The sequence below is a fragment of the Battus philenor genome, unplaced genomic scaffold (assembly GCF_028537555.1).
Source record: "Battus philenor isolate CCGP_79_NKW_IND1 unplaced genomic scaffold, ilBatPhil1.0.hap1 SCAF_4, whole genome shotgun sequence".
Classification (NCBI taxonomy): Eukaryota; Metazoa; Arthropoda; class Insecta; order Lepidoptera; family Papilionidae; genus Battus; species Battus philenor.
In genome coordinates this window covers 11,144,656-11,168,393 of record NW_027181704.1, presented here as the reverse complement: position 1 = coordinate 11,168,393, position 23,738 = coordinate 11,144,656, and the positions used below count along the sequence as shown (strand labels likewise).

The following is a 23,738-nucleotide window of genomic DNA, read 5'->3' as shown; positions in this document are numbered from 1 at the left end:
TTAAACCCTTTGAAAAAGTTTACATCTGTCAATCATCCTGTGTTTATCAAAAGTTGTTAAAACAATCTCTAACGAAAAACATACCCGACGACCAAAATCAAATGCATGTTACTATTTAATAATGCAAACTAAATCTTATTGTATAGAATAAATAAAGAAATATACGAAATGTAATAAACCAAAGAAGTATTAAGCTTGAACGGAAAAAATATAAATGCGCGTCGCAGGTGCTCTACGAGTACGACGGCTTTAATAAATCTAAAGTGTAAATGCCTTAGGCCTTGCACTGAAGTAACTAATTGCTTGCACTGTGCATCAGTGCAAAAAAGTACACCATCGCTGTCTTATCTTGCGAGACCGCGAACCTTGAGTTTCGTAAATCTAGAAAAATTAAAAAATTTTTGCGTGTATATTCAGTCATATCAATACAGCCTGCTTTAAAATGTTATCATAATCATTATGAGTACCAAATGACCATATTTAAATAAGCAATATTGTTTTTTTTCTTTGGGAATGCAACAGGCCAATAAATTCTAGCAATCCAAAGACTGTAGGGACAGATAGTAAACAATAATTCATTTAATATCTAATAATCCGAATTTTTAAACTCTTATATTATCATTACGTTATTTATTATTTCCGAAAATATTAATTTTTGCATAGGGTGTAACATACATTAATTGACAGCAAATGAACAATACATTCACTCATTTATTTTTACACATATCACTAATCACCCGTATATAATTCTATAGTGCATAAAAATTAAAATAGTTATTTCGACATTGTTCTTTTTGACATTTATGTATTAAGACAACCCAAATACCCGATGCCGACTAGGCACAAAATGAGCAAGGAGTCAATGGCCTCGCTAATAAATGACGAAGAGAAGAGACCAACATTCCTACAATTTTACAGGGAAATCTCGGCAAAAGCAATCAATAGAAACAAATGTTGAAACGTAAAAATAAATGTAAACAGTAAAATAGCAAATAAGGTAAAATATAAAAGAAGTATAAATAGAAAAAAAATGAGTAAATATAATACAAGATAAAGAAATGTAAAATTGAGGAACGAGGCGAGGAATAAAAGGATCGAATAAAAGGGAAAGGTAGAAGAAATGTAGAAAGAAAGGAAAAATACAAAAGAACATAAGAACATAAGATGAATGAAAGAAGAGCGCAGAATTAAAAGTATTATATGAAAAACTTATTAAAAGAGAATAAAAGTTCCTATCCCGTAAATAAGATAGGGGTGCGAGAAAACATAAAAAAATATAAAACCCGAATACCCGATAGTGTGTTAAGGGTACACTATAAATGACTACATAGAATATAACATACTTTGAGATTGATGTGTTCGCCTTCAGGCTATATCAATGTTTATCAAATATTTAATTTTATATGTTTTTAAGAAAAGTAAATAATCCCGCCGATTTGCTTTTACCAGTTCTTCTAAGGTTTGTAGCATTCATCAATGTCGATAGACTATTTAGATGCATGATGCAGACCGCTTTCGGAGCCAATTCTCTTTGAAATATTTGGGAGAGGTGACCAGTAGTGGACGTCCAATGACTAAAATGATCACGATGAACCGAACCTACAGACAATACGCCCGTTACGTTTATCATTGTAAAATAGCTGTAAAGGGGATTGCACGTGTACAGTAATCGCGTACTCTATGTAAATTATTGATAGCACCATGAAATTTTTATTCACAGCAAGTCATTGTCTATCAGTGAGTGTTTTTTACACGGCTTTAGCTCCATTGTTCGCTTATATCCGCACAGACGAAGCACTATCCTGGTGTTGTTTGTTGCTGCGTTTACATAGTCTGAGTAGAAGAAATAATAACCGTCTGTCTGTGTTTCATTCACAAATGTTACGGTGGCTGTGATTCCAATATACTCTCTTATATCGTGTTCTTGTTATTTGTGTCGAAGGGTGTCTATGTAAAAATTAGAAATCATTTGTATAACTGTTAAAAATTATAAAATTATTATTGAAAATATGATTTAGGCATTTCACAATGCAATTTGTAAAAAATCTTATCTGCCATATATTAGCGATATTACATAAAAAATTGCCACTTTTTTATGGGCGTGATACATCGCTTGTGCAACCGTTGACCGTTAGGGCTGAAAGGTTCTTGCGTGGCGGCTACCAGCCAGCTAGTAGATGCGGCGTGGGTAGGCACCACTCTAGGTAGACTGAAGCCATAAGGTGGCGCGATGTCGCTGGATGTCTTTAGGTGAGGCCTACGCCATGTAGTGGGTGTCTATCGGCTGAAAGAAGAAGGTAAAAAAACAATATCAAAATTTTGTCACCAGGCTTATAATTATAGGTCAATATAATAGTTAACCTTATATATATATAAGGGAAAACATAGTTTTTTTATAAGAAACAAAACATATCATGCAAAGTTTAAAACATCAAAGATTTCTACAGTAAATCATAGACTATATTAACAGTACATGTTTAGCCTAGCCCAGATTGTAGTCATTTTAAATATACAGTTAATCAATGTACTAACCCTGTTATATATAGAAGTATTGTTTTATTATCTTAAAAAACAACAAAGCATCTTCTACACGAAGAAATATTTAAAATTATCTCTTCAGATTTATTGTGGTCTTAAAATTTTGTTCTTTCAACTTACGGTCTTGTAGTCTTTTTTACTTAATGGATTGGTTTTCCATTGTAAGAATCTTTTTCTTTTAACTCGAAAACAATGTTAATAAATGTTTAATATATATTTGAAATAACAAAGTAAGATTTATTATCCATCCAGTATTTAAAAAGAAAGCAAACAAGATATGTAATAGCCATGATAAATACCGTTTAATATGGTATAAGAAAATTTATCTACAAAAATTAATATTCTGTCTGATTTAGATCACAACGTTGTCGACCAATATATTTTTTTATTACTTTCGTAATAATTCCAGCCGCAAAACGTCGATTGTTGGACACTAGGAACACCACTAGGAACCGGCTTGTAGGCAGACGTCCTGTGCCGTGCTTGGTGGTGTTTACTATAGAATCCTAAAGTCAGCGGTTATTTACTCCGCGGGGAGTGATTTTTAGCTTTATTTTATTATGTAATATGCTTCTAATTCATTAAGACATAATGAGTTACATGACGACTTGAAGGCGATATCTTCAGATGAGGGAGGCTTAGGGGTCCCTCCGTCACGACCGGTTTACTGTGAAACATTGAACTCCCCTATGTGATATGTTAAATGTGATAATATTCCAAATAGCGTAAATGAATGAAAAAAATGTACGTTCGTAAACAATAAGATACAAACACAATTATAGATTATTGACTTAGTTTTTTACTTCGCATATTAACACAAGTATGGTATATAGTCTCAGTTAATTTGTAAAATAAATAAAGTAAGAATTAACGATTTATTTTTAACCTATTGCTATAATTAAATTTACTGCCAGCTTTCTTTAGCATTGTCATGAACGGCAAATGCAAGTCCGAGACGTAATAGCTTTTCAATAGTCTAAGCACGACAATCCTCACAGAAGTTAGCTTAAGTTTCGCAGCCGGTCGCGCCGTCTCCCCTCGGAAGTTCAATGTGATATTGAAGTTAGTTAGCCGCTGTTCGTTAGCCGTTGTTTCTTGTGCAATCGTATAATGAAATTTATACATAAAGCTTTACTTCCTTAGTACATTGTTATTTGTTTCTTCATTGTTCTTGGGTTAAACATGTTATTGAATTAATACATGAAAACATCATCGTTTTTAAATATTCATTTAATAAAATTAAAAATCAAAATTAATACAATTAATTAATTCAAATATTAAAACTTTAGACATTAAATATTAATAGTTACAGTTTACAGTTATATGAGGTTCAAAGCTATAAGAATTTATAATAAATAACGTTTGATATTAGGTACCTAGGAATGCATATTTGATGTTTGTCGATTTTCCGTATTTTTTTTAATATTCTTTTTAACTGCCTGTCACACAAAGTAGAATTGTCATATATACTGGCAGATTGGTTATGGTTAATACGCTAACAATGTATAATACACTCTTTCTAAAAATCCATGGTTTCAGAAAGAATTAATAACGTAATTTGATTATAGTAAAAAAAGCGTTTTCAAAATTCGGATTACTGAAATTATTTGTTCATTACATAATATCTTTCCTATACATTGTACTGCTAGAAGTACAACGTAGTACTGACGTATAAAATAATGTGACTTATTTACGAGCGATATCTTTATACATGAGATTGGAAAAGAGAGTGAAAGCTGTAAAGCTTTTTGTAGATAAATATATCATCAATCATCCTCAAATCATCCTGTACGTGTATGAAGCTAAAATTAAATAAGTTATAAGTATATATAGTTAAAAGCTTCTCTAGAGGTACCGATAACTATAGTATATAAAATGTTATATATACATATAATTCTGTCTCTTATATTATACACGTAATGTTAACACATTACAAATGTGTTAAAGAGCGGAAGTATGTAAAAAATGCATAAAAAACTTTTAAATTGGAAAAAAAATTCAAAACGCCTAGTAAAATAAAATTGCAATTATACATTCACATAAAATTACCTCGTTCACTTCGCTAGGCGTTAAGTTCGCTAATTAATATTAATTCAATGAGCAGTTATTCGAACTTGTAGAGATTTTTTTTTAACTTTACGAAAGTCACAAATAGGCGACGCTGTGCCAGCAAACTTTAATTATACTATCGAACGCTCTGTTTGAAATACGCCAGGTCGCGCACAATCTGCGAGACGTAATTCCAACCTTTGGAATAAATACATTCAATAAAATATTTTACTGTACATTTTGTAATAAGAAATCGTTTTATATACTATCATACAATGTTTGGTACGTATTTATTCATTGTATGAATTCCAAAATCCAAAATCAATTCATATTAATTCATCGTCATCATTATTTCAGCTATTAGATGTCCATCATTGGACATAGGCATCCTTCATAAATCTCTTTTTTTCGAAAGTTCAAATGAGATTGCAGTTCACCAGATGTTAGAAGCAGAAGTGTCTTTTACACAAAGTAATTTAAATTAGCTATTCTGAAGTCACTTCATCCTAATTTTAGCTGTAGTACATTCTCTGTTGGACCTTACTACCTATTGATTTACAATAAGACAAGTGTTTCGTCGTTGTTTCCACTTTAGAACTTTAAGGCTTCAGAGACTATTTGTTCTGTGCACTATCTAATCCATTATCACAGATCGATGAGCTATTCGGTTACTTACGATAGTCTAGTGTAAATTGATTAGAGTTAAAATAATAATGTAATCAATTGTATTATGATACAAAAATCATAAAACGTACTCAGTTAGTAGTTAAGACGCGTAATTAACTGTTATTTTGTCACTTGTCTAAATTAAATATTAAGACACGTTTCATTGCGCAGTGACAGAACAAAACATGATAATTCCATGATGTCTAACTTTTCACGAACGGCCAACCAAAATCGGTAACGAGTTTATGTTTGTACCATGAAGTAATATATATTCTTTGGTTCTTATGAACTATAACTGAAACTTTTTAATTTTGTTTTTCGTTGTTAATTTAATTCCATATTGTGTATCTATTCGTATGAAAAAAATTATTTGTATCAAACTGTTCGCAAATATTATGTTTGGAAAAAGAACCGCGTAACAGAAATCCTTGAAATGTTTTGTTCCGATTTTGTTCATTAATATTTTTAAATATGGAAATACCAGGATTTGCGTCAAATTTTAGACTTCATAGGCGTAGTACAGGAATAAGCAAGATTGCACAGCACCAATCTAACGAGCGACATAATTTTAGGTTTTTCTGTCGAAAGTCATTGCTAATTTTTTTTTACAAAAAATAGGATTATCGTGTTTTGTCCAGTTACTTCTCAAAAATATATTTACGTTAAAATGTGTTTTATAGTTCTGTATTTACACGAACACGAAAAATATAATAGTCGTCAGTATAATTTTTATTTTTATCCTAATCACAAAACATTTAATGACGCGGTGCTCCAAAATCTTAATTGGCAATACGTCTGCTCTTCTTACCTTGAGACATTGAACTATGGCGACCTTAAAATCAGAAGTAGAGTAACGCTTATGTATTCCATTTGGCAGCAAACATAGGCGCCACAGAGATATGTACGTAGACGACCTATCAAGAAAGACACCTTACATTTGATCAATTAAATTTTATATTTATTGTTAACGTAATCGTTGGGTTATATAGCGTGATTGTTTACAGGTGTAAAGCCTTAAAAAGAGAATGTTAAGAGCTCATTTGTTGTCAATTAATAGATAATACACCGTATCCAAAATCACATGGTTCACAAATAATAAATAACGTCATGCGTACAAAGAATTTTAAAAATTGAGATTACTATATATTTAAATTAATTATTGTTTACTATGTAACCCTGAAGTATCCTAGTGGTATCATGAGAAGTTGTTGGCCTGTGGCATTCCAATAGACAAATATCTTTTCAAAATGATCACGTTTAACAGAGTGATTAGAAATGATAGATGCTTTGAAGGTTTTTGCTGATTTATGAACTATATACATTCACCTCGATCCCTTTAAGCTTTTACACGTAAAATCAATCACTCAATATGTAAGCAACAATAATTTGAAGCCTTAAGTAAAATTATGTATGTCGCTGAAGTGAGACGTCTGTTTAGGTTGGAATGGAAAATATAATATTATAAATATAGTAATAAAATATATGTTATTTCTCGTATCGACGTAGCTCGAAGAATTGATCGTATGAAGTGGGCAGGGTATATCGCGCGTGCAACCGATAGCCGTTGGAGGCGAAAGGTTCTTGAGTAGCGACCATGAGCCGGTAGACACGGCGTGAGTAGTTCCCCTCACTAGGCGACGAAGATAGCGAAAAAACATTGGATACTGGCAGCGCAACACCGGTCATCGTGGCGTTATTTGAGGGATTTAATGGAACCAGGCGTTATTTTGCGGAAGTCCATCCTTAGTAAGAAAAGGACCAATATTTAGCCACTTCCGCACATGCAGTGGTAGTCGTGCAACAAAGTGCACCGCCCGCCAGCCTGCTGATAAATGCGCATGCAATGCGAATTACACAACTACCACCGTTAAATCACTCAACACGTGTTTCACCCCTCCACGGGGTATCTTCAGGAGTTATGTTACACTGATTAGTTCCATTTTTATATATATTTGAGGAAGGCGTGTATGTCTTGCAGTGGGCGGGTATCGGCTGAAAACAAGTTTCTCATTTGGAAAATAAACTGCATTTTTATCTTACAGAGACCATTTTAAGTAATTGAGTTGTATTTAAGTATTTTACGCTAAAATATCAAAAATCAGTTATTGCTATAAAATATTAATATATAATATCACGTAATAGAAATATGCCTGCTACAAAAATGCCCATGTTAATTTTTAATATGCCAAGGAAAGCGTAATATTGCGATGTAAGACCGCGCTTTGCACTTAATTTATTTACCTATTACAAGTGATTTCTTCTTATGTAACAAGCAAATAAATTTTACACGTTTAAATATCAGTTAAAAGACAGCGAATGCAATTATGTAATTTTTTAAACGTGATCATAATTGTTGTGAAAGAAAATTAATATTTATGAAAATTTTGTACAAAATTTGTATAACCGGCTGTTAAAATTCACAGGGTGCTTGCGAGAATGGTTAACACTATAATCGTTTAAGTTTTATTCCGAAAAGAGCGTTTATTCCCCGCGGTTATAAATATCGGGGAAAGTGAAATACAGTGACTCCCGCTGTCACGTTCTGTGCTGTACATTGAATATAAACCTGTGTCGACGGTGTTCCAAAAATGGAGCTTAGTATTGTCTATTCTTGAATACAATGGGATTCTTTAATAATTTATGTTGCTAATAATTTAAAATAATTTTGAGATTTTTTATTTTCTACTGTTATTATAACATTATTGCATTCAAAATGTCACCATGCCATTTTATTTATCTTACACTTAAAAAATAAAAAAAAATTAAACCATAACTTTATATTTTATATATTAAAGTGGCCTGTCCAATACCAATTCAACTTGCTAGTTGGCTGGTTATGTCTGCCACTTTCGTTAGTCATCGGATCTTATCCTTATTCCTGCACCGATCTCGTAGATAAATCCTCGTGGCCCGTTGGGCTACTGTGAGCTTGGCAATGAGGCCCGAAGTACTAATTTAAGTAGTTAGTGAAATTAGTACTTAGTGAAATTGTCGGACTAATATAAAGTCAAAGTACTTTTAATAACTTTAAATTTTAGTATTCGAGCAACATGTCTTTCTTATGGATATGCCCAATGACTTACTATTAAGCGAATACCATGCTGCACTTTGAAATTTATAATACCTAAACGAGGGTGTTTATTTATTTAATATCTATGGAACAATTTTTTTATATACCAAAATGAAATTTTCTCTACATTTTTTATTTTATTTTTGCATACTTGTCTTGTATTATTTTCAGGACTTACATAGAATAACTCTACGTTTTAAATCCATGCTCCAAATCGACTGTAAACTTTTTTTTCGTCTATAAATATACTCTGAGGCCAGCCCTATTTAATCCGTTACACGCGCTCCCATATAACAGTAGAAGAAAGGAATCTTGACTGTTTTGTAAACATTTGTGGTTTCCCTATTTCATCGGGCGATAATTAAATCGAGCGGGGTATTATTATCGTTAGCGAGCTGTTATATTTATAGGTTCGCCCGCCTTGCGAGTTCATTTCCCGCCCATCGAGTACTAAGGATGCCCATATCCAATGAAAGAGCTTACACTTCTTCTTCAATAACCTTTTACAGAAAAACATTCAGCTGTATTAAACACTTTACGATCATTAACGCTAGAGCTTTTTGTTATTTCACTATCATAGTAACCGTAATTCAGATATAAGTATGGTCTATCAAACCATTTTTTATACGATTTTGATATAACCTGGTTCACCAGAAATAATATAAGTATTTTAACTCTAATTTTACAGAGCTTACTGAAACTTATTTATACAGCAACAAAATACTATTTACACGTTTATTACGAAGGTTTAAACCCAATAGTTGTGTTAGAAATCTGCGTATATTATAGTATTTTTGATCTATGATGACGGTATTTTTGGTCGAGTCCGTAATAAATGTGCAGCTTGGTATCAAGTAACGATAATTAATAACAAAAAATTATTTTGATTCCTAATTTTAATGTGTATTTTTATATGTTTTGTACTAATGGATTGAATCGTTAAAATTATTATGAGTGTAATCGTTTTATAAATACATATGTAAAAAAAAATACAATTTTTTCACACTCCACGATTTTTTAAAGTTGTGGAACGTAACCCCAAATTTACTATAATATTCTCAACGGTATTCTAAAGAACGGGTGCACATAAATTAAAAACGGATGTATTTTTATAGAGAAATATTTGTTAAAGCCGTTGCATCAAAAGTTTATTGGTTGTAACAGTTTTTGGCACCAGCATCTGTTCGCTTCGAAGCCGGCTTTCGAAACAGTGCACGAAATATAAATATTGTGAGTTGCTTTTTATATTTAGCATTTTAAATGTAAAAAAGAGTCATTTGTTCATTCGTACGCCGTACCTGCGCCTATTAAAGTGCCATTGATTATATATATTTAACAAACTGCACAAATAGGTCGATCAACATAGTGAGTTAGAGAAATAAAAAGTCACGTCTGGAAAAAGTCCGTCCGGAGAAGCGGAGTCTGCTGTCGAATTCAGGTTGAACTTGCCGTTTTGTTTTGTATTGTCTTTTAGTTTATTAAAATTCAAATTAAAAATATATTTATGGTGCACTAGACATTTACATCCATTTTTAAATCCCTGTTTATTTTAACATAGTAGTTGGCTACCACCGGCTCGGAATGCTGATCTGTTCAAAAGAGCTGACCAGAAACTCAACAGTTGATTTTATTAAATGAAATTCAACCATATTTGATATAAACATTATAATATCAACCATGTAAATCATTCTACAAATAACGTTCCACACATTTTGATCAACTAAAAACACTTGAATTCTATAAAAACATTTAAATTGTAATATAATTTGAAATTTAAAGCTACATAAAATTTTCAAAACCTTTGCCGTACATTATTGAAACAATATATTATTTACCTCAATTTTATAGTTATGCGAGCTTTATTGTTTTGTCGTAAAGACTATTTTATTGCATTTTAAATAATGTTTAATTTAAAGATTAATCACATAACTAGGAAACTAGCTATTTCTGACTTTAGAGACTCGTAAACTTAAAGGATATGAAGTTAACGATCAAAGATTTTATAAACGTGAAGCTGGGTCCGTAACGAATAAACTTTAATAAAGGCTTATTTAAGACCAGATGACGTGGACTGGTGTCGAAATTGAAATTTATACATTTTTAAAAGATTCTAACTCTATTTCAACTATTCGCTACTTACTACAGTTAAAATGTTTTTATAAACTTTTACCAAACACACGAGTATTTTAAGTTGCTATTGCAAATTCAAGTTTGCTTTAAAGTTTTGTACACGGAATTGTTACTTACGTTAGCTAGTTTTATTAAATGGTATTTAAGCTAAGTTTAAATCGGTCTTGTATGTGAAACAGGAGAAATTTTTGTAATTATTTATATATATATATATATATATATATATATATATATATATATATATATATATATTTATATGTATAAATATATATATTTATATATATATATATATATATATATATATATATATAAATAAATAAATTTGCATTAACCAGCCATATGTATACGTAAATAACAGTAGATAGTCATATGGTTTGTATATCTAATTCGTTTTATAGATACACGTGTTAATTTAGTTTGATTAAACTGCAGTGCATGCATATGTTTGTATTTAGTTGAAATCAAATTATAACTCAACCCTTATGCGTAATATTAATAGATTTTAACTATATATTTATAAGCCTTCAATTTTATCATAAATATCTGTTTTTTGTTACATGGATTATTAACTTAAATTACCATGAGGATGATAGTTCTTAATTCAGAATCAAGTATAATTGTTGGATTGGCTTCTATATTCGCATTGTAAAGGTAATAGTAAAACGATACGTTTGATATACGTGATACTTATATTCCAAAGAAATATTACGTTACTTACATATAATGTTTCCATAGTGATTAAATGAAAATATATGCAACTGATTTGAAAAATAGCATTAATTGAATACTAATTACAGGAATCGAATATATTCAATTAAGATTAGATTATTTATTTTAATTTTTTTACTGTTTATTTAGAGTTTTAATCTATTGCAGTTTTTTATGGCTATCAGGTAAAAAATCCTAGCATGAAGTCGAGAATAACAATAATAAATATTTCTTTAAATCGTGCGTTTGTTAGTAGAACATTAAAATGTCGTCTTTATTCGTCGCTTCAGCGGGATAGCTGTGGATCTATTTCCGAGACGAGGGGAGACTTTCATTCCGTGGACTCTTTCGAGCGATGTCGTGACAGTATACGCGACAGGCAATAAACGGTGTAATGCTGCATATTACTCTCGCCTTATAGACAATACGACGAATGCTTTTTGTTTCTTTTCTTCTCATCCGTATAAAATTTCTGTGCTAAATGTTACCTTTATTATTATCCTTATGTGGACATATTTTCTCCAAAATTTGAAAAGGAGTATCTGGATAAATATGTAAATACCAGTATAAATAACAAAATATAAATCACGAAAATCATTAACCAGCTTAAGTATAATTATTTTGCCGTACAGATACGGGAGGAAACATGAGTTGTTTGAACGTCCTTAAAGGGAAAATTGAAGAATATGAGGAACCGAGTGCACCGACTTTCTATCCAATACAACCGCCATACAATCCACAATATATCTATGAAAATTATGTACATTTACGGAGCCCTCAAACCAGGGATTTATATGAAACGGACGAAAGGCACGCAGGAAGTGCGTATGAAGAAAATTATGAATGCGCCGACACAGTGCGTCGCTCGTTGTACGAAGGAGTCAACTGTGTACCGGTGAGTGCGCCAAGTAACCCAAGTTGTGTGCAGCACGACGCACGTCTCACACGCGCTAACGCATTACTTCGTGTTGTGTATTTAACCAAACATATCGTAGTCTAACGCTGCCGTGTAAATAACATTACGCTCTTTTACGTGTTTATTTAATAACGTGCTAGCTTACGTGGAGCTTCAATAAAAAAGGATCAAAGCGGGAAGGGTGTCCGGAATGCATCAGCCGCACGAACCGAGATCTATTTCCGGGCACGGACGTTGGCCGTATTCGTATACGTTGCTCATTTTGAACTAAAACATGCGCGAGCTCGGCCGTGGAGGCTCATTCGTGGCGGCCACTATAGCGGCACTACACAACCGTTCCGCCGTGGACGACAAGCTCCAGAGTTTCAAATCGCCTCCTAACGTAACGGAGAAAAGAACCCTAAGTCGTGCTTCGGAGGACATCCTTTTTGACGACTACTCCCGGCGGACATCCGCCACCAGCGAGCGTCCCAGATCTACGGCCTCGGAAGCATCGGGTCACGACTCCGCGTCTGTTCAATCCAGCGAGGAGCCACCTCCGCACGAAAGTACGTAATTCACAATACGTGGACGAGTCATTGACGTAGCGTAAGACTGGAACGCGGCCAAACTTTAAAATAGCGACGCGACGGTGACTCGCACCGAATGCTTGTCGCGCAGTGTCATTTGTGGGGAGCCCCATGTCCGATCGCGAATATCTCACGGAACCTTTAGAGGAAGAGGAGCGTACGGCGGCGGGCTACGTCCACCCCGCCGTGCGCTCCTACATGTACTCGCCCATGGGTGAGTTAGCGTCGCACACGAGGCTCCCTACAAACAACTTCTATTCTCATATGTTATCTGGTGACAGGCGGCGACTCGGATAGCCCTGATGAGGAGGCCACTGTGAAGTGCAGAGCCTGGACGGACGGCGCGGTGCCCGCACAGGTAGACTCGTCCGATACCGAGTCAAGCACTACCAGCGATGACGACTCCGAAGAGCGCGAATATGAAACCGGCTGCGGGGACGCCGACTATCACACGCTGACGCCGAATATATGCAGAGACAATACGACGCGGTGCGATAATGATTTCAAGTGGATGCCTGGTGGTGATATAATGGAAGAGGAAACCGAAGCAGTTTCCTTAGGCACTCGCCCCGATGATTACAATTCGGCTAGTTTGGACAGAAGGCGCCGTACGCCGAGCGATCGCAGCGACCGGGACAGGAAGACTAGATCCTCTCTGACAACAAAGCCGCCCCAACATCCCAGTGGACGCGCGTCGTCACGGCCGCGACGAACGAGAAACGAAGGAACTCCTCCCGATCTGCAACGACGATGGAATTCATACGAACACTTTCGCTGGCCCGAAGGAGGCTGGTGGCCCCCAATGTGCTGGTGCCATGGACCTCCCGCGCCGCCTCCCTGCTATATGCACGACCGCACATGGCCCTCACACCCCTCACTCCCACCGATGCCTGCATCCCGATATAAGGTAAATGTGACCTGCGTTCAAACAACTCCATAACTTATTTTCAAACGATTCCTTTACGAAACGTTTCGATTATTTCATCTAGTTTCTAAAATGCCAACGCAATGTGTAAAAATATTTTATTTATTTCATATGATGTTGATATCCGTCAGTTGCTTTAGATAAATAAACAAGTTTCTCATATTTTGTTATATCAATGTTTGACTCATTGCCTTCTAAATTATTTATTTTTCTAATGCATTTGTTGTGAAAGATAACAGGCGATAGTTTCCAATATTATCCGTTTTAATTTTGCCAACCTTTAAGATTAAGGCGTGATACTATAGCTATTTATAATGTAATAAAAATTCAAGTATATAAATACTTGAATTTTTACTTACCCGCTCGGCTGTCACACATTAGATGGAATTTTTAGTCGATTAATAAAACTCAACTGCAAGTCCTGAAGCGAAGCCGGTGTAATTAATTCACTAATAAGACGTTTCATCCTACTTCGAAAAGCGATATGTGGCGAGGCATGGTTAAACGTGGAAATGTTTTGGTAATCTAAAAGCTTGTACAGCATCACTTTGTTGTGGGTAATGGTGTGTGTGTGTCAGGGAAGGTGAATGCCCTTTTCGCTTCATAAACTCTTAATAATAGATTTATAAACTTAACATTTGCATACACAGTGGTAATTCGTGTGTTTACATGACAATAATAATAAATTGGTGATTAGTTAGTGTAAGAATTAAGTGCGGTGTGAAAAGGTAAGCCGGTTCGTGAAAAGATCAAGCCTTTTCAGAGAACCCTCGTAAACTAACCGTTTACCGTCGTCGTTTTTCTTGTAAAAAGCGAAAGAGATCGTAAAATTAATCATCAAGAACAACATTACAACGTCCCTGCGTTTTTGCTTGAATAATCAATGAAAATTTCTTTAAACTATATACTTTATAAATTTATATAGATTCAACAGGATTTTTACACTTCTATAAGCTAAAGAATAGTACAAATTGTGTTAGGAAAATAAATCTAATAAATTTTGTACATTTTAAAATTTATTTAACTAATATTTTTCATGTTTTGTCGAATTCAACGACGAGTGTATTTAATAACGTAATGAGATGATAAGGTATTTTATTGAGTTATTACTTTAATAATATTTTAAAAAGATATAGTTTTATTCCAGCTTTTGATATCTCTTTTATCGTTAATGATCACATAGCCTTAATTAATTACTGTTTACTATTTATTCGCATGTAATTTATTAACTTATCAATATAATTTTGACGTAACAGTGTTTATTCAATTACTAATTTATTAATTATTTGGTTGCCAGGTAAAGAATGCCTCTAATGCATTAAGTCCGTTATTACACAATGTGTTTTACACAGGGCGAATGAATAAATATATAAATATTATAATAACGTGGATTTTAGTTAGTTAGCCCATTTTATAAAATAACTACTTTGTTTCCATTTTTCTCTTTAATCATTATTGGTCAATTACCGTTACAATTCGACAATTAATGTTATTATGGTTCCCTAAATTTATTTCAATTTTAATAGGTTACATGGTATACAAAATCATCGCAAGTTTCTTTAAGTATCAGCTGACTACATGCAAGCTTATTTAATGTTGCAGAACGATGCAGAAGACCGTGTGCGAAGGTTGGAGGCGGACAAGGAGAGTCTGCAGTTGCAAGTGCAGGTTCTATCAGAACAGATAGCAGCGCAAATCGAGAAGATGGCTGATTTGGAACGCTCACTACATGACACCCGTCAGAAACTCGATGATACAGAACAAAGGCTACAGAAGGTAAGTATATTTTTTCTACAAAATTCGTTAGAGTCTAGTCTATGACAAATTAAAAATGAGGTTCCCGAACTGGTAGCCAGTTACAGAAAAGAAAATATTTTTGTTTGCCATTTTGTCGAACAAAATTATCAACTATCTTTTTACAGATGTTCAAATAGTAACAATAAGAACAAAATTTTATATAATCTTTGGTTCTCTGTCCGCTGCTAAATTATAGTTATATCAATAAAGTTTTTAACGGATTATAGGTTTAACTTAAATATTAGATACCTAAATTTAATAATGCAAGTTGAGTTCACTATATTTTAGGGATTACAAGTATTTTTTTCTTATGTAATTTAGACATTTAGGAAGATGAGGTATATTTCAAGTTATGAAGCAATTAATAAGAAAAAATAAAACCTATATGCATACGAAAGCGCTAACCACTTTGCAGCTTTTCCTCTGTTAATGATAGAAGTGTTGACATAGTTTCTTCGACCACTTCTTTTCCTAGCTCTAATGCTTTGCGAAGTAGTAAAAATGATTAAGAAATAAATTCTCGATAATCTAACAATAGCAACCGATCGACTGAAAATTCTGCCCTCTAGACCACCCTCAATTACGAATGTTGCTGCTAAACCTGAAATCCTCTATCAGGGGTCCTTACGCTCAGTCAGTTCACAGAAACTCCGCCCGAGCACCTTACAGCTTAGCGGCTTCTCAAACCAATGCTATGAATAATGTAACGGCTCGAGACGAAGCTCCCGGAGGAGCCGACGGGATTACTTAATGTAGAGAAGTAGGTGTAGTAAATGTAAAAAGAGAAGGCAAGTGGCTCTAGGAAACTATAAATACCAAACTTAAAACGGTCTATCCGTCTTATGCACAAATGCGGTGCAGTAATGTAGTTCAGTAATATTCGTAAACACTGCAGACGTATACATTCAAGAAGGTTTGGAATTTATTTATTAAATATTGATTTAATTATATTTGTAATTATCAAAATTTTATTTCATATCTTCAAGAATCCCTCTAAATAGAACATTGGGTTGAATGGGTAAAACAAACTTCCTTATTATATTCCATTAATTTTATCTTTAAGGTTATCAAAGTTGAACAACTGGTTGGTTTTATCAGTAAATGACATGATATCAATGAGAAGATTGATGCAATCGTTTTTTTTTTTTTATTAAAAATGACTATTCCCAGTTTTTACTTATTTATATTGCTATAGTGTATTATATGTTTATGAAACTTATTTCCTGTGTTTTCGTTAATGCTTAGTTTTAGTATCAACATTGTATAATATCAATATGATGTATTTGAGGGAGGGGGGCGCCGTGCAATTGGCGTCTATTAGTTGAAACGATGAAATACAATAATAATAATGGACGATGTTTGTCAAAATTATCAAATGATAACAAACCATACCAATCGTTAATAATAATAAATAATTTATTTATGTATTGAATTAGGTAGGTCGAGAAATTGCGCTTTGCACTTACAGTTCCCGTTAGGCTTACCAAATTGACTTCGTAAGGCGTTAAGGTCTTTAACATTCAGTGCGGCCTACATAGAGGCACGGTTATTGAATAAACATGATTGGTGTGGGTTGCGCAATTTCCAGTGTCTCAACTCTAAAGCCAGGCTCATTTGAACACTAATCATTCGCTTGTCAGTCGGCTAATTTTCTTTTTGTACACTATTTGCTGTCAGCCCACTCATAAACCAAATGAAGTTACTTTTTCTGTATGAGCATTTTGGTAAGCAAGTAAAAGGAACATATATGAATATTTTTTAGTTTATAAATAAGCGTTACAATTTGAAAAGAAGATTGCACGAGAAACCACACGGGTTTATATTTGTGGTAATAAAGTCGCGTAAAATAAAAAACAAATTAAAATAATTACAAATTGAACTATGGCAACGTGTAAAAAGGACAAGTCCCTGTTTGCAGTGCTACTGAGAGTGTGCATCTATGTTATATATATATGTACCTACGTTTGTCGTTCGATTACAAACTGCTTTTTTATAATGAGCGCAAGAAATCATCACCTTGTTCACTGCCAGTTTCCCGGTGTCATTAACATTGAAAATTTCATTTATTGTTTTCAAGTCATTGGTTTAAAATTTGTAAAAAACATCTTATTTTAACGTGAAGGATTATTAAGTTGTAATAAGACTTGTAAATTAATAGTTCTACTCAAAAAACGGGATAATTTATTGTGGATTCTTCTCAAATTATTAGACTTCCTACATTCTTCCCGAGACGTGCTCTACTGTATCTAAGCGTGATAATGATAAAAAATGTTAATTTTATTCTAATATATGCAAAACTTATTTAGTCAGATGTTAAATAAACAACACACCACATCTTAGGATAAAATTGAATAATAAGCGTAATAGCATCCGCACCGTATAAATGGCATATGTATTAACATTTTACCATATAAACGCGTTCTTAGTTTATTATTTATAAGATTTTTTTTCTTAGTATTTTCATAATAACTCTATCCGACGGTGCAGTATACAGTGTACAGTACAGTAGCAATAATATGTCCGATATATAATAAACAACAGATATTCCACTATTGTCACATCCTAAATTTTATTTGAAATTTATTAAGGATTATAAAAGAGCTTACACCATTAACTTAAGCCGCCAGTGCAAGGCAGACTATCCTGGTATTGTATATGTATTTGTTCTTTTTTTGTAATTTTATCATAATTTATTTATTATATGAAGATAAAAAAAAGGTCAACATATTTAAGGATTATTATTTTTTCTTAAGAACAATATTATATCGAGTAATTGCCAATTAACTATCAAATTAATTTTGCAACTTGCGAAAGGATTATGAATGTTTGTACGTGTGTTGCGGACGCAAATGATGTATGAATGGCTGCACTGATTGCTCATCCGTTATAATTTATCTCTCTTGAGTTGTTCCGTGTGCGCTATACGGCGTTAAATTCAATGAGTTGTATCCTTACTGTGTTATCGACTATGTAATTGTACTACGAGTGAATATAAATTTTGTAGCTGTTCTTCATGTATATATCCCGCAGTAAATGTTTATTTATTAAATGGGATACCTCTAAAATAAGGTTTTTGAACTGTTAATACACTCAAATCAATGTTTTTACAGTGGGTAGAAACCACATAAAAGAAAAAATGTAAAAAAATAGAATCTTATATGCGATTTTTATGCGCTTTTGCCACACATTTCAAAAAAACACAAAACCTTTCGAAATAATTAGGGATTGCTAACGTCGAAGTTTGTTGTGGTTTAAAATAGCTTTCGTCCCTTGAAGATACTATCTGTCGCAGCCGTTTTGATGTTTTTATTTTTTCAGTCACCATGCACACGGTGATCAGTTTTTCGCGACTATTGTTTTACTAGACGCTTGTAACATTGTGATCAAAAAGTAAGGTCAAATTGTTTTATGAAACTCCCGGGTATTAGGAAGGCAGATAAATTTTTATTCTTCGTTTGTTAAAACTGTCTATAACATTTGCATTAGTAAATGTCGACAGCCAGATATACAAGATCCAATTTTTTTTATAACTACGTTAATTATTTTCCAATTTGATTGTACATGTATTGTACAAAAAATCGCTAAATTATCGTATGCTCCGAATGAAAGGGAAATGGAGCAAATGGGTGACCGTCTGGCACCTCAAGGACGGCCAGTAAAGTCGGGGTCGAACAGCTAGAAGATGAGAAGACTAACCAAGAATGACGTTAGGCCCTATGTTACCTAGGGTTTTAATTTCTGTATGCCTTTGCCCAAAAGCATACAGAAATCAATGACATTTTAATATAACCTAAAAATGTTGAAAAAAAAATTCAGTTCGAAAATGAAAGCTATTGTTATTATTATTATAATAAAAATCGCACAAAATATACCACACAAATACTCTCTTAAAATCCGGACAAATCCGAAAAAATATTGCTACTTGACATTCGCCCTTTCACTCCAAACGTAATCTACTTTTGCTTGTACCTCACACGCTTATAGAAAAGAATAAGGTTTTGCGCTTTTTATTATTTCAGCAAACGGCAGCGAGGATTTAGCATAGAGGATTATGCCCCGCTTAGGTTTATCCACTAATGCTCTCTTTTTTACTATTTATTACTTGCTTATTTACTTCTTCTTTCATATCACTTTTAAATGAATTGTATTATTCGACTTAGATAATAATAAAAATAAATTGGCATGAGTGTTCGGTTTTTTTATATATTTTAGTTAAGGCACGAGGTAGGCTCTAATTAAAAGAAATATATTTTCAGACAGTAGTCAAACATCACGTCAATCAAAAACAAAAAAGGCGTATTAACACCCATAGACCGTCACAACAAATGTATAATTTACTGCTAAGACATTAAATCAATAAAAGTATGGCTATGAAAACCTTTTTATGATTTTTTTTTGTTTTGGATTAAGTAAGTAGATAAATAACTTTTGACGAACTTACTCTATTGCGAAAGTTACGAGTAGTTATAAAAATAGTTTTCAAGTATTTTCATAATTGTGTATAATTTTTTTATATGAATATCTAAATCACGAAAGTGAATTAGCCAGTTTGTCACAATATATACATAGTATATTTCATTTATTTCACAACTCATGACACCTTCCGTGCAATTGAAAGTATACGAGTTACAAGTGTGAAAGCTACACCTATTTCCAATCAACCTGTATAAAGTGATTACTATGTAATATGTTACATTAGTTTTATTGAAATGATATATACCTATAACTTCTCACAGTACAGTCTACAGGGTCAGATCAATCAATCAAAAGAAAAGAAAGAATCAATATTTAATTTTAGTATGTGACAATCTGAATTCTGAAAACGCTTTTTTTACTATATACACATCTGGATATGGTGCACCGAACACACATATCGCACCAATAATCCCGAATATTAAGTTTTCACAAAATTGTGGAAAAATAAAGTATATAATAATATTGTACGTTTTAAAAATGTATTCTTCGTTAAATTGTTTGGTTTGTATTACCGCTGTTTGCGTACACGCTATCGACATGTAGTCAAGAATAGATCTGCCGAGGCCACGTGTAATCTTCGAGTCTTTCCAGAGTTTCGAATGTTTATTTATTCGTTTTGTTTGCTGTTATTTATTCTTAATATTACACTAATAAGGTACTAACTCTTCAAGAATTCTTAAAAATTTAAATATACATAAAATATTTGGTCGTAGTGGTTTCACTATTATCTTTACTGCATTGGTTTTGTTAGGTACTAATGAATGAGATGCTTAGAAATGTACATTTGATGCACATTTGTCGATTTTCCGTGTTTTTTTAAATAATTTGAGAAATTTTTATGAATTTATGTTTGCATCCATATATGGTTGGTAGTATTTCTATGGCCAAATTTTACTATTGTGTTTCGGCTTGAAGGAAACTAGCTACTGAAATAGGTTGTTGTTATAAATAAATACTCTATTACTTACTTTTGTGCCCTGTTCAACTTGTATGAATTTTCTGAATTTCAAAAAGGTTTATGTATATCTTTCATTCCTCATTGCATTTTCGTTAGTTTTCATTCAGTGACTAATTTGTAATTTAATTTTGAAAGAAAAACTGTCTTATTTAGACAATATTGTGTACAGATGTCTATGTTTTAATATAGTAAAATAACATTCTTTATAATGAAATTTTAAAGCGACTTAGGCCATTTAGGCACACATAAGATTTTTACTGATTCCATAACATATATGTTATTCTTATATTATAAACATATAACCCTATTTATTTCATATACGAAATGAATGAACTTATAGGGTAAAAACATGCAGATACATCAGCACCTAGATTAATAGCAGGAAAAACATTAGATGCTTTCAATGTTTAAACATCATTTACGCCTCTCCACGTCCGTACATTGCGCCACCTACACGCATTCACCAGACGCATTCTTTAATAAACTCAAGATAAGAACGAACACAACGTCCGTAAAACGCTTGATAATGTTCCCAACCTGCTTTCGGGCTATATATACGTACATCGGAACACTCTGTTTACATTAAAAAGTTTTGAAACTCATTCCCATTTCACTGTTTAGTTTAACACGTAGATATCCATCATTGGGCAACGTTGTAACGATTTTAGCGTTAGGTTTACGTTGCATGGTGTTACATCGAACGGCCGCTTTTATGATCCCATTTAACTATCATATTGCCAGTAAAGTATTCTCTTCGTGTCTATTTTGGCTATTTGCCGAGCAGGACTCGACCCCATAGTGATGCTATGGGCCAAACTTTACGTATCTTTTATTTTATAAGCCCCGATAATATTACACATTGGCACACAGTGTATACAAATTATTTTTAATATTTTAATTAATTTAATTTGTTCCACCTGACTCTTGGCGATGTAGCTTATAAGGTATTTGTTAAAAAAGGTTTTAACAAAAATTTTCTTTTTTGGATACAAAAAAATATTTAAATATTTTTGTATAATTAATATTTTCATAAAAATCATATGAAAAAAATATTTCAATATTTAGCTATGCTACAATCAACTTATAGTTATGAAGTCACCTTTTAAGCAAAATGTGGTATTATTCTGTAATACAATGAATATATATATATATATATATATATATGTATACTTTGAATAGCGAAAGCGTCTGTGAATTTCTTAGGTTTTTATACATATTTAACAATTTACAGTCTAATCATACTTGCTTATGTGTTAAAATGTGCGAAATTACAACTAAATATGTAACAATGTAAGGCCGCGTGTCATGAACTATATTCATCAATATAAATTATCGTTTTAAACCGTCTTTAAAATGAAAGACTGGAGCACTAGGACGTACCTAGTCGTTAAACATGTGGTTGTGAAGGTCGCACATTTTAACGCAGGAGCACGTTTGCCAGCGCAAGCTTTTTCATACGTTATTATGATGATTTCGCAACTTATCTGTATAGCAATTTCTTATCTAACATCCAACCAAATTTAATGGATCCTCGTTGCAATATTCGCAACGCATATTATCGAACAGGTAACGTTAAGTGTAGTTTAATTAATGGTTAATCGATGGTCATAATATTTTAGAGACAATAAAAATTATTTTTCGGCTTCTTTTTATTGATATTATATATTTTGGCCTATTTTGATCGTTGTAACTTGTAGAACTTGGTCCGATTAAAACATAGTTCATTTCTTTATATTTTTATGAATAAAATTATGGGTGATTAAAGTTACATTAAATTCTTCGCAGGAAATGTTATCACGCTCGTCATTGGAAACACAGAAATTGGAACTACTGTCGAAACTAAGCGAGGTCAGACTACGTGTGGTGGAGCGTGGTGTTCTAGAACGTTCGCCGCCACCGGACATATCGCCGTTGCCGCGACCTGCACCGCCAAGGGTACGAATTCATAGCATTTTTTCGCCAAGGGGAGTTTATCTCTCTCTTTCAACTGCACTTTTGTATGCAAGTGAATTGGACAAATGATTTTTAGTGAACCTCAACTCTAATAAAACCAATCAAATGTGTTCACATGCAAGTACAAATTACAATTACAACAATTTACAAATTTTAATTTTTTTTTTTTTATTTTATGATCGGCTTCTTTATTTACGAAAAATATCAATGTGTATTACTAGTGATTACTTAAGGCACTGAGACGAGGTCTCTTATTTCTGGTCTTATTGGCACGGAAACAGACGCTCAAGGAGCCATGGAGAGGGCAACACTGCATTCTTTATGGGACGGAATCAAGAATGAGGAGATCTATAGTCGAATAATAATTGCCAATGTAGCGGATTGGCAAGTGGCAGAGGGCAGGCTACGTAGCGCACAAAATTGATGGACGCTGGAGCGTTAACGTTCTCTGGTGAAGACCACGGGCTGGCAAGCACAGCATAAATCCTCCGCCCACAAGGTGAACAAGCGAACTTGAGAAGGTTGTCGGACGTCGCTGGAATATAATGATGATGAAGACATCGTTGCATCAGGAACCCACTAAGTCACAAAATTAATAAAATGAAATACAATAACAAAATAAGAAATTAGTCGAAACAATAAGTTGTAGTATTTTTGTGTCCCGCCCAAAATCCTTTCCAATATTCCGAAAAGACTATTACATACGATTTGTTTTTATGTTTGAATTTGGGAGTTAAAAATTTTACTTCCTGGTCGCTCTAGGTATATTCGAATTAATATGAATTTTTTTCCTTTTTAGTGTTATATGTGAGTTGGGTTTATAACACTTTATTATTTTGGTCTTACCATTTTCCCAATAGAAAGAATAAATGTTAAGATTATTTATTATATATTTTTTTATTCCCATCGTTACTTTAGTGGTATCGATGGAAATTAATAAGTCCCATAATAAGGAACAATGTAATATGTTGTGTATTATCTTG

General features: G+C 33.1%; 1 protein-coding gene across 5 annotated transcripts in view; it reads left to right on the top strand.

Moving 5' to 3' along the window:
- The window catches only part of Liprin-beta (liprin-beta), an 85,674-nt gene that overhangs the window by 48,859 nt on the left and 13,077 nt on the right, over positions 1-23,738 (top strand). For 2 of the 5 annotated variants that reach the window (XM_068771775.1, XM_068771774.1), the window contains exons 1-4: positions 12,352-12,625; positions 12,928-13,553; positions 15,174-15,347; positions 22,588-22,737. In XM_068771775.1, coding sequence (XP_068627876.1) covers positions 12,352-12,625; positions 12,928-13,553; positions 15,174-15,347; positions 22,588-22,737 — 1,224 coding nt within the window. The other 3 variants (XM_068771777.1, XM_068771776.1, XM_068771779.1) reach the window with 2 other exon arrangements.